The sequence below is a fragment of the Alosa alosa genome, chromosome 12 (genome assembly GCF_017589495.1).
Source record: "Alosa alosa isolate M-15738 ecotype Scorff River chromosome 12, AALO_Geno_1.1, whole genome shotgun sequence".
NCBI lineage: Eukaryota > Metazoa > Chordata > Actinopteri > Clupeiformes > Clupeidae > Alosa > Alosa alosa.
In genome coordinates this window covers 1,446,201-1,459,054 of record NC_063200.1, presented here as the reverse complement: position 1 = coordinate 1,459,054, position 12,854 = coordinate 1,446,201, and the positions used below count along the sequence as shown (strand labels likewise).

At 42.8% G+C, this 12,854-nt stretch overlaps 1 protein-coding gene across 1 annotated transcript in view; it reads left to right on the top strand.

The window, feature by feature from the left end:
* Positions 1-12,854, top strand: part of LOC125304310 (astrotactin-2-like) — a 530,850-nt gene that overhangs the window by 263,308 nt on the left and 254,688 nt on the right. Inside the window, 1 exon segment of the mRNA XM_048258462.1 lies at positions 2,527-2,664. Within this exon segment, the coding sequence (XP_048114419.1) occupies positions 2,527-2,664 (138 nt within the window).

The window sequence follows — 12,854 nt, the reverse complement described above, 5'->3', positions numbered from 1 at the left end:
ACGGCAGTGCTTCCTAACGTTACCTGACTCATCCTATGCTGTCATCACTGCTCAGTCGGGCTGATGCATGGACTGGTGCAGGGTCTGCTCTTGGACCACCATATTCAGTTTATTAATTTGCCGTGAATTATTACACAAAATGTTCATTAAATGCACTAAGTATTCCTAGGTTAATTATTGATATGAATCATACAGTATGAAGGCTACAGTAGCCTAGCTAATGTTAACTAGCACTGCTAGCAGCATTAACGTTACCAACCTCCCTGCTTAACTCACCACAACTTTGTAGGTCTTGTCGCTCATGCTAGCCCTTACAAAACCCACAAACTGACTCTCGGACACACAACAGTCAATAATGTGACCCGATTTAAAGTGGCTTTCACCCCTTTGGACACTCACTAAAACATAATATATTTCATACCTGTGTTTGCAGCATGTAGGCTAATGTTAGCTGCATTATGTAATGTCATACAATGTCGGAAATGCTAAAGGTTAGCCTGTCGGCTACCTGAAAAGTTTGAGTGTTTAAACTAACATTTACAGTGGTCTATTTGATAGTGTATTGGCCCTGACTAAGTTTGTGTGATGTATAAACCCCAATACTTGTTGATACAAGTACCAATATTTGTCAAGAAAGTTTTTAATCACATTAAGATTTTCGCCATCTTTGTCAATATTTTTCGTTGAGAAAATTTCAAACTATGACCATAACGGCCTTTCCACCAATCAGAGGCATCATTGTGGGATTGTTCAGGATTGTGGGTAATGAAGTAATTATCCAAGAGATCGCGAATAAAAGGCATTTATCTCAAAACAAGGTTAGTGCCCCATGAACTCTTGGTGTCTCTAGGAGCATATACAATCGCTTAGTACAGCCGTAGCTGGTTTTAAGTCTACCACGTGCAGTTACGTTTTTATGGCTTATACCGCAATTGTCAATGGAGAAATTGCATTGAATTTTTACATCCGGCATCGGCTGTGGGCGGGACTGTGCAGCTCTATTAAGTGACACATACACGCAAGACGGTGGAAATACGGGAGCGACGATAATAGGGGGAGTTCCGCTACTTAAAGGGAAGTTTCAACGGAGAACTTTACTGTTGTAGGTCAAACACCAAGGCTTGTGTGAACAGCTTTTGCATGTTATAAATTCCCACTTAATATTCCTTCCCTGTGGGTAAGTAAATTAATTTGGGCTGACTAATGATCCGTTCAGCTTGGTAAACAGTAAGCACTTTATCAGGGACGTCAGAGCGGTTAGCGCGGAGAAGGAACCAGTCACACTCGTGATTAAGATACATTTAAATACAGATTAAGGAGCAGTGGAAATTGTTCCCAAGTAAGGTGTCTGTGTGTGTGTGTGTGTGTGTGTGTGTGTGTGTGTGTGAGTAGATGCATATGCACCACAGTGCTGTAGATTACAGCCACTGATAAGTGGCATCCATCATTATTTAGTGTATGTAATGGCGTATCCTGCGCCCCATTGCCTAATAAGGTAATGATCTATTTTGAGATGCGCAGCCCGCACAGGCAGCCGAGGAGGTGCCACGTGGCGTTAGGAAACGCCGCTCGCTCGCACTGGCCTTCTCATTGGCGCGTCTCCTCTACGCTGACAGGACCCACGGTGGCATCGTGTCCTAATAAACATGCCCTGCGCCGTGCCCAACAGCAGGCCTTGGCACGGCCTTGCCAACGCGCCACTGCTCTGAGCTGTCCAAGGTTGTGTCAGTGCGTCGCTGGGCAGCCCTGTCCAGGGCCCTGTGCCAGTTCATGCCATCCAAGCCCCCTGAGCACTGTCTTGTCTTGTCACTGACCGCTGTCCTGTTTCTGTCGCCCCGTGAGCGCTGTCCGATTCCAGAGTGCTGGTCGGCTGCTGTCTGGTTGCTGTCCCCTGAGCACTGTCTGACCCTGACTGTGTAATTGCCTTTAGGGACACAATTACTATCCGGTTGCTCTCTGCTGAGCACTGTCTTGTTCCAGAGTGCTATCCGGTTGCTGTCCAATTGCTCTCTGCTGAGCACTGGGGCAGCCGTGACCTACTGGTTAGCGCTTCGGACTTGTAACAGAAGGGTTGCCAGTTCGAACCCCGACCAGTAGGCCACGGCTGAAGTGCCCTTGAGCAAGGCACCACGAGCGCCACTGTTGCTGCAGGCAGCTCACTGCGCCGGGATTAGTGTGTGTTTCACCTCACTGTGTGTTCACTGTGTGCTGAGTGTGTTCACGGATAAATGCAGAGACCAAATTTCCCTCACGGGATCAAAAGAGTATATATACTTATAAATATATATACTGTCTTGTTCTAGAGTGCTATCCGGTTGCTGTCCCCTGAGTGCTGTCTTGTTCCAGAGTGCTATCCGGCTGCTGTCCCCTGAGTGCTGTCCCCTGAGCACTGTCTTGTTCCAGAGTGCTATGCGGTTGCTGTCCCCTGAGCACTGTCTTGTTCCAGAGTGCTATCCGGTTGCTCTCCCCTGAGCACTGTCCGGTTGCTGTCCCCTGAGTGCTGTGTTGTTGCTGTCCCCCCTGCAGGTCGTCCTACAGCCTGGGCCAGGGACTGTGGCTGCCGGTCAGCAAGAGCTTTGTGGTGCCGCCGGTGGAGCTATCAATCAACCCAGTGGCCAGCTGCAAGACAGATGTGCTGGTGACTGAGGACCCAGGAGACATCAGGTGAGTGTGTGTGTGTGTGTGTGTGTGTGTGTGTGTGTGTGCAAAGTACTGCTCCATTCCTGCAATAACAGATAGTTTATCCATCTGGAAGTGATGATGCCATGTTTACCCATAATCATGCAGTTCAGAATGAAAAAAGCACAATGCATTCTGTGTTTGATCAGACCTGCCTAGGTGTTTACTTACTTACTTCCTTCAATGTTTGGATCTGTGAATCTTCCCCTGTGTTAAGGTCAAAATAAAAGCATTAAAATGTGTGTGTGTATGTGTATGTGTGTGTGTTGTATATGGGGCTGTGTGTGTGTGTGTGTGTGTGTGTGTGTGTGTGTGTGTGTGTGTGCGTGTATTGTATATGGGGCTGTGTGTGTGTGTGTGTATATTGTATATGGGGTTGTGTGTGGGGCACAGGGTGTAGTGCTGGGGTTTGTTGTGAGTGGATGGTGTGTGTGCATTTGGGTTTGCTCATGTGGGTGGATGGAAGTGTGTATGAATGTTTTTACCTTGTCCCTGATAGAAAGCAGAGAGTGTTACTAGTTCCATCTATCTGTGTGTGTGTGTGTGTGTGTGTGTGTGTGTGTGTGCGGCCGACCGACATCACCGCGCGTGAGTTTTCGCAGCCCTGTGCCAAACTATGGCAATATAAAATCTTAAACATCGCGCCCGTTGTAACTGCCATCGTTAATGCAGTAGAGAAGGATATGCTTTGGACACTAATACTAAACATGTGCCTCGTCACAGTACTACGGATGGCCTTTAAACAAGCCCTGGCCAGTGGCCGCATCTACAAACAACTGGCGAAAACCCATGACCCCGTACCGCAACCATCATCGGGCGATGAAGACTCACCTGTGGATTTTGACAACTACGTGCGCCAACTTCAATGCCATGAATGGACAATGTTCGAGAGTCATGAAAGACTATTCAGGAAATCATTGGATACTACAGTGGGCATCGCTTTCAAATGGCCACTTCATTCGCGCATTACGCGGCGTGAAGCTGCGTGAAGCTTTAGTACCACTTTCAGCCACTGTGCGTCGCTCTGTCACTGTACATCGCTCTGCCTGCCGCCCCTTACATAATTGTTGCAGAGAGAGTAATCCCAGCCTCACGAATTCAATAACAAAATAAATCATGCATAATTAAACATTACCTCGATTTAGGCTACTTGGGTATGGCTTAAGGCTTGACTACACGAAAATCGAAATCGAAATTTGCTGTCTACATTATTGTCAGTGTTGGGGTTAACGCAACCACATAAATCAAAACAGTGGTGTGATAATTGAGCCAGTAGAGAAATAACTGTTCAGAATTAATCTGTAGCTTTGGGTAGGCTTCTGCAGAAAACAATGTTGTTGCCGATTTAATACTATCTGGCGACGTTTTTAACAGGCTACGCAATAGAGGCTTAGACAACTATGACCCACGTTTTGGTTTAAGTAAATTAATTTGCCCTACTTCTTGACTGCAATGTAGTCAATTGACTGCTTGACATGTACAATAAACAATTACATCTGCTTTATGCCGCAGAATTACATTCATATTTGGCTGACTGTAGACGCGCCACTTCCCTCCCCATATTCCAAGATTAAGATAGTATGAAGGCTACTGATAGGCTACTATCATAAAAAAAATAGTTAAAACAAATAGCTATTTGCAATTTGACAAAACACTGGTCCTCATTTTGCGAATGAGGACGATATGAGCCTGTTGCATTTAGTTAGATGTCCTAGTCACGCATAATGTTTGAAAACCACTGGCTCGTAATCACAATAATTTAACACCGCGACAGTTGGATAACCTACTTCATCATGTCCCCATGCCTACATTTTTGTGAGTAGCATAGAGATCGTTAAAAACAATAAAGTATGGCTCTCCGTTTGGGACATCGAAAACATATTTTTAATAGACTACCGTCGAAGATGCTGACTTGCAAAAGCCTCAGGGGATAACACGTTATCTCCACTATCATCAGTCATGCCCCTTGATCAAAGTGGGAATGAAATAAAAGTTTGAGAACCACTGGCTTAACAAGTTACCTACAGTCAGAACACAGAATCTGTTGCAATATTCTGATGATCGCATGATATCGGCAAATGTTTGTTTTCCAAAGTAAAATTTCACTTCACCATGCACCTTCGACAATACCTGGCCTACCTGGTATCATTACAAACATTATTCTGTGTCCTAAAACTGGCATATTTTATGGCATTGTGTCATGTAAGTTCGTTGCAAAATCTAGAGAAATGTGTGAGGTGGTCAGCGAGGGACAATTGAGACACACATTGGATTGTGTTATTACTTGAACATTCCACACTATCCATAGCTGTGGTAGGCTTATCAGGGGCAGGAGGATTACTGTCAGCGCAGGCTTTATATAAAATTCTTCAACAGAAGGCCTCGAATGTTGTCTTGTTTGTGGAGCGCTTTGCTTCGCTTCTGTAATTTCGGCTTCATTGAAAATGAGGGCTTCCCTCAATGACCCTCCGAGAATAAATAAAGGTTGGAATGAATGAATGAATGCAGGCTTGCCCAAAATAAAGGCATGTGGTTTCGCGAGCCTACAATAAATAACAAACCCGCCAGAATGCGTTATGATGCTTTACGAGCAAGATGTTTTTGGTACCCTGACTGCATGTTTTAAATAACAATGAGAGACTTAAAGATTTTATGGAGTTTTTTTAAAAGTAATTCCAAAGCCTTTCAGACAACAGAGTGAGTCTTCTGCTATGGATGTTCTCATAAACTGAAGTGACCACCTTGATTCACGATTGTAACGGGAATTCCAAACACCTCTCTTATGATGACTGACATGAATCGGAGAATCGTAAATGCGAAGGACGGAAGATTAATAACTGAATAAAAGGCCTAGCCTAAATGAATAAAGAGTAAGGCAAAACAAATAGCTTAGTAGCCCTAATGAAACATAGGCCTATGGATTGATGCAGTAACCTACCTTTGCAACATTATTCAATTAATCTGTCACCATATCCCTAGGCTACGTTTGCAAAGAGGAGAACATTTTAATTTGATTCACAATGAAACGTTACATTTCATTTACATGTTAACAATGAGTAGTTTTGGTTGTTGTTGGTGGCGTTATTCGTCCCTTTTATGAATGCAAAATTGTTCCCTCACGATTAGAAGCTCCTGTTGCGCATAGGCTATTTCAAAACATCATAGCGTAAAATGCCACAAAAAGCTGTTCATGAATAGGTCTTAGTGAGTTAGGAGTCCTCTCGACTTAAGCTGTCCCAGACTTAGGTGCTACTTTTTAGGTCTAAAATGCTTCGTGAATTACTTTTGTGAAAAAATTAGGAGTCCTAAAGTTAGGAGTGACCGCCCATTATTTTTAGGAGTTGTTCCTAAATTAAGCCAGTTAGGAGCTACTTTTAGCCTTAACATTCTTTGTGAATAGGCCCTGAATAAAAGGCCTAGCCTAAATGAATCAAGGCAAAACAAATAGCCTAGTAGCCCAATGAAACATACGGATTGATGTAGTATCTTTGTAACATTATTAAATGATTCTGTTACTATACCTACGTTTGCAAAGAGAACATTTTAATTTGATTCACAATAATGTTACATTTAATTTACACATTGACAATGATTAGCCTAGTTTTGGTTGTTGTTGGCGGTTATTGCATGTTAGTTATGCCTACAATGCAAAATTGCTTCCTCGCGATTGGAAGCTCCTGTAGCTGCATAGGATTTCAAAACCGCAGGTTTGTGAATAGGTCTGTGAGTAAGGAGTCCTCTTGACTTCTTTTAAGCTGTCAGAGGTGGGAAGGTGTGATTTTTTTTTGGGGAAGGGCCGGATTAACTGGGCACAATGGTGTCTGATGGCCCCCCTTCCCCAGCCAACGTGAATCGGGTGGTTAGTTAATAGGCCTATAGTGAAGATTTTTCCTGCCATCTAAGGCCGAAAGGAAGATCTGTGAGGCCAAGCCTCACCAAGTAGCTCGTTTGTTTACAACTAACATTCCATTTAATTAAACTGCTTTATAGGCTATGCGAAATAGTTTTCAACATTTTGAATATTAGTGTCGGGTGAATTGAAATGTTCTCAAAGTAGCCTTATGGCTGAAAGCTGCTTGGGACAACCCCGTCAAGCAATATAACCATACAAATGCTTCCTGCACTCATTGTTTCAAAAGGAGTAATTTTGGCTTTGTCAGAACTGAAGAGCTGTGGACGGCATGGCACGGTATGCCCAATGAAAATAAATTAGCATAACGCAACACAACACAGACCCGCTTCTCTCGCGACAGTCACTGACATGAACGAAACACAGAACCCGCTTTCTCTCACGGCAGTCACTGACAGTAACCTAGAATAAATGCATGGGGAAAAACACTTCCCCATGACAAAGACATCGTAAAACACTGAAAGTTAATATTTTGTCACTAGCAACATTCATCTGTCCTTTGTCAAATGTATTATGTTCCAAGTACCCTATCGTAATTCTGCTTCATAAAGTTGAACAAATACATTTGCTTATTTCACAGAAAAATATAAATAGCCAGTCTACAGTGCAGAGTTGGTAAGTTATGGTAGGCCAACTTGCAGTGAACATACAAACAGGGGAAATTATTTCTCTTGCAGCTGAGTAGCCTCAGGTGCGCACGAGACATAAGGCCGAACATGCAAAGCCAATGAATGCGTGCTCTCACGACAATCGCGCCCGTTAAACTTAAATAGGTTAACATCACTCTAAGTTAAGCCTTCAAGCAAGGAAAACGATGATTTGAAGACATCTGTTTCGTTGGAAGGGCAAGGGGTAGCAACAGGGCAACACAGAGACAGGCCGATGGCAGGGCTGTTATGAGAGTATTAAAATATGGGATATTCTACGGGAAAACATTAAAAGCGGCAAGCCAGCGGGGAAAGTTAAAATACATTGATAAACACGGAAAAAGTTAGCATGCATTGTTTGGTCCCCGTGCACAGGGATTATTTGTCATACTATTAATCACATATGATTATTTGTGAAATTGTGCAAACAGCGCAACACATTTGAAAAAGAAGGACTGGTAGCATGCAAGCTCACGGGAAAGATTGATTTAAGAACGTTATCACAAAGTGTGTGGCTGTGGCTGGCGAAGACAATTGGCAGGGAGGGTCATGTCTTTTTAACAAATTATGAACAATTTCTAGCAGGCAAGGAGGGATCATTGAACAAAATTCCTTGGCCCCTTCAATAAATAACGATCAGCTAGATTGCTGCTGGGCTATATGTCTTGGTTCTGTTAACAACTCATTGGTCATGCAACTGCATCCATTACAAACAAACATGGAAGCACTAAATGCTCTACTCGTGTCAAACCTTTAAATGAAAAACACCTTTAATAATCCAAAAAAATAAATAATGAATCAGTCCCATCAAAAAGATTGCTGCTACCAGGGCTATATGTCAATTGGTTCGGAGGTTAACATGCTCCATGTTTTGTCAAAATGACTGTCATAGCCTATCTCGTCCCGTTTCAATCGGCCCCGGTTGTACCATCCATTAGACAAACATGCAATGTGCATGATTCATGCAATTAATTCCCCTGTTAAAGTGGGAGTTTGGGGATAGCATGATAAATGCTCTGAAACTAAAATACAGATAAACCCGGAAAAAGTTGACAGTGATTTTTCATAATCCTTTAGAAAAAATGAGGGAAAACTTTTCTTTAATAATCCAAAAAAATAAATAACTAATAGTCCCTAATGAAGTAAACTTGTGACCATCAAAAATCGTTTATCGCCTGTAACTCCGTGATAACAGGACGTAACAGGAAGGCATTTGGCTGAGCAACGGAAGTTAATACTCTATATTTTGTCCAAATGATGTCTGTCTATCATCGTTGCACTTCGGAGAAAACCAGAATGTTTAATTTGTCCCTGCGTCTCTACGGCTGCAAACGGGATTCACTGAAGTTAACCAAATATTTCTTTATTAGGGCTGGGCAGGCATATTTCTGGCTATTACATTATTTCTAAACCAGTCTGCTAAAGTATGTAGTGAAGTCTGTGTAGGGTTTTCCAGGCTCCATTTCTTTTACGAGACACCCTGCTCCCTTGGAGCCATCTACCGGTTGTTTGGGTTGTTGCAGCGTCTCACTGGAAAAATACAAATTAAAGTCGCGTGATACAGCGTGATCCCATCTTGGACCCGCGAGTGAAGCTGGCCAAGTCGAAGCACTGCCCACTGTAAGCTACTCCAAGAAAGAACTTACTTTGCCTGCTCCGGAGATCCAGCGAAGTGGAGTAAGGTGGTATCCATCCTAACCGGAGTTAACCAGGCCCGACTCAAACGCTGACCACGCCCCCTTGGTCCACAAGCATAGAGACAGTCACCCCAGATTATTACCCATCTACTGCTAATTTCACTTTTGAAGAAGTAGATAAAGTTATTTCCCACCTGCCAAATAACAGAGCCAGTGGATACGATGGGGTGACATACGAGACCATCAAAGCCAGAAAACCCCAGTCCACCCAAATACTAACGTATTTATTTAACACCTGCCTGATTAATGGTAAGGTGCCAGGATCATGGAAGGGGGCCCTCATCCATAGAGTACCTAAGAAAGACAACATTCCAAACGACCCATCCACATGGAGGGACATTTCTCTCCTTCCCACCATTTACTAAATATTTATGAAATGTCTGCTTAGTAGACACAGGCATCCTCTCACCCAAACAAAAAGCCTATATAGACAGACAGGGTATGAACGAGCATGTGTTCTGCCTTAAAACTGGAGTGGATGATTTTAAACACGAATCATGTAAACTTTATACTGTATTCCTGGATTTTAGAGATGCCTTTGGAACACTATCACACAAAATGATGCTGAGTGCACTGGAGGAGATCCATCTACCCCAGCCCTTTGTAGACATCATAACGGATGTATATAGGGGATCCTTTCTGCAGGTGATCTGTGGACACCAACTCAGCCCATTCCTCTCCAGGTTGGGATTAAAACAGGCTGCCCCTGGAGTGCGGTGAACTTCATCCTTGCCATTAACCAGTGGCTCAAGTGGCTCTGTCAGTGTGCACCACCTCATACCAGATCCCCAAACCCTGTTCAGGGGTATGCAGACGACGTAGAGATTTCCTCCAGAGATGAGGGCGTCATACATAATATGTTGGCCAGAACAGACGAATTTCTTCGCTGGTCAAAACTGGAGGTAAAAACACAAAGTGCGCAGCACTATATGAGCGACGCAGCGGTGGCAACCGCTGGTATAAAGCCAAATCAGACAAACCCCCCTCCTTCACCATCATGGGGCAGCCCATCAGAGTCTACCCACGCCATGAGTCATACACCTATCTTGGCCATAACATCAACATTGCAGGTGAGTGGGGGGAGCAGGTACAGGAGCTATGCCATGCCTATAAGAACAGGATCGACCTAATCGACTCCTCCCCCCTCCCTGTAGTCATGAAACTGGACGCTATCAGAGAGGTGGCCCTGGCAAAGGTACAACACCTCTTTGCAAATGTCCACATCCCGCAAAATGTCCTACGCGACATGAACAATAAAACCGTCCAGGCTGTCAGAAAATGGCTGGGGCTGAACTCTCACTCTACCCGGGACCTTATCTTCCTCTCACGCAAAGAGGGGGGGCTGGGTGTCCCAAACGTGGAATGGGTATACACTGCCACCAGGCTGACACACATCATCTGCATGCTCAACAATGACGATGCCACTGTCAAAGAGCTAGCCAGAGCTTCCCTCCTGCTGCACCTCAGGAAGAGGAAGGTCCCTCTGGCCAAACCAGGCCAGGACAGCTTCCTAGGCTTTAGGAGGAAAAGCAGCGGGAAACTGGACACACAAGCTGCAGGGTTTGGAGTCCGATCAGACTGGTCGGACCTAAATGATCTGTGCAACAGAATGTCAGTCAAATTGGAATGGACACAACACAACTCACACACAGCACCACAGGCATCTGATGCAGTTGTCACAGACTCATCTCAAAATCATGAAGTACCTACCCATACGGACAAAACTATGTGACCTAGGCTATCAGTGCAAGCTAGTGGTGTTGATCTTTGGCAGCTTGGGGCATGTCCACAAACTTGTTACCAATGGGTTTATGCTGGCAGGGCTCTCCAGCAGAAAAACAAAACAGCTAGCAACGTTTTGCTCCATATCTGCAGTTATAGGCAGCCTTGCAGTATGGCGCAAGAGATGTTTTTTGTACCCCTGAATATCATTGAGTGACAAAGCCCTATCTTATCTCTTGAAATATTTGAATCCTGTCTATTGTAATATGATTTGTGGATTTAAATAAAGAATTAAAATGTGTGTGTGTGTTTTGTCAGAGCGTATATAGTGGCCTGTGTGCAGAATCTAAAGGAAGAAATTCCACAAAAAACTCACATTATCCACTTCACCACTTCACTTCTCCACTTCTCTCTTTATTTCTCACCTCTTCTTTGTCTCTTCTTCTCTCTTTTCTGTCTCTCTCCTCTTTTTTTCTCTCTTCTCTCTCTTTCTCTCTCTCTCTCCATCTCTCTCTCTCCCTCTCTCTCTCCATCTCTCTCTCTCTCTCTCTCTCCATCTCTCTCCATCTCCATCTCTCTCTCCATCTCTCTCTCTCTCTCTCTCTCTCTCTCCATCTCTCTCTCTTCCTCTCTCTCCATCTCTCTCTCTCCATCTCTCTCTCTCTTCCTTCTCTCTCTCTCCATCTCTCTCTGTCCATCTCTCTCTCTCTCTCTCCATCTCTCTCTCTCAATTTCAATTTCAATTTCAATTTCAATGGAGCTTTATTGGCATTACTCAATGAAGCAGTGTTCCTAAAGCAAACATATAACAAAACAACACAGATACAATATCTGTTTAAAAATAAAAAAATACAAAAAATAATAATAATAATAATAATAATAATAATAATAACAAAATGATAATATTTAAAAAGAGAAAATAATAAATGAAATGTATAATGATACAGTATTACTATATACTGTATATTTATCAATGTGCTATCATGGGTATTGGTTATTGATATAAAGCAAAGCATGTCACAATATGGGTCACTCACTTCCTCGATTTATGACATGTTAACAGGTACCTTGCAGCTAGTTTTTAAACAACTTGTATGCTCTCCCAACAAGTATGGGAGCTTGTCTTCATTTTCTAATAGTTCAAACTGAGGTATAATTTGGCTGAATTGAAAAAAATATTGGTTCCTGACTGTGTTGAATTTACTGCATTCAGTGAGGAAGTGTTTTTCCTCTTCTACTACTCCCTCACTGCACTGCAAACACAACCTTTCTTCCCTAGGAAGCCAGGTTTGCCTGTGTCTTCCCATTTCTAAGGCCAGAGAGTGTTCACTTAATCTATAAGATGTTAGTCATTTTCTTTGTGCAAATTCATAATTGGTTTTGATTTTTTGGAAACATTTCAATTTGTTGGATTGTTCAATATTGTTTAGCCAATATTTGTAATATTCTTCTTTTGTTAATTTTTCGATATGTTTTAACTTTGCCTGAGACATGTCAGGTGTATTCAAATTCAAATTGTGTTTTGATATAAGATAATCAAAAGGATCTCTCTCTGGGTGGGTTCTCCTCTGTAGAAGGGCACTGTGATTATATTCCTCTGGTTTTGAGGACAGTACATGGTGATAGAATTTGCATGCTTTTTTTTTTGAATATCAACTAATAGTGGATATCTTCCAAGTTCTGCTCTGCATGTAATATTTGTTGCATTCCTGTGTACCCCAAGATGTTCTGACAGAATTCCAGGTGTAGTGTTTCTGCTGGGCTTTTGTCCCATAGCTCATAATTATCTTGATGTTTTATGCCCCAAATTTCACTGCCATATAAGATAATGGGCTTGATAACCAAATCAAAAATCTTTTGCCACAATTTGATAGGGGTGTTGCATTGGTATAGAGATTTTCTTATGCAATAATATGTTTTCTGTGCTTTGTCAACCAGGTCTTTAATAGCCAGATTAAAATTGCCTGTGGAGGAAATATTTAGGCCCAAATAGTTATAGCTTGTCACTTGGGAAAGTCTGCTTTCACCAAGGGTGAAATTATATTTATTGTCTGTTGAACGTGTCTTTTTTTGAAATATCATTATTTTAGTTTTTTCTTTATTTATGGGGAGGTTCCAAATTTCAGAGTGATTTTCCAGGATTGACAGACTTTTTTTAGCCCCTCCTCAGTTGGGGACAGAAGTAGGAGGTCATCCATA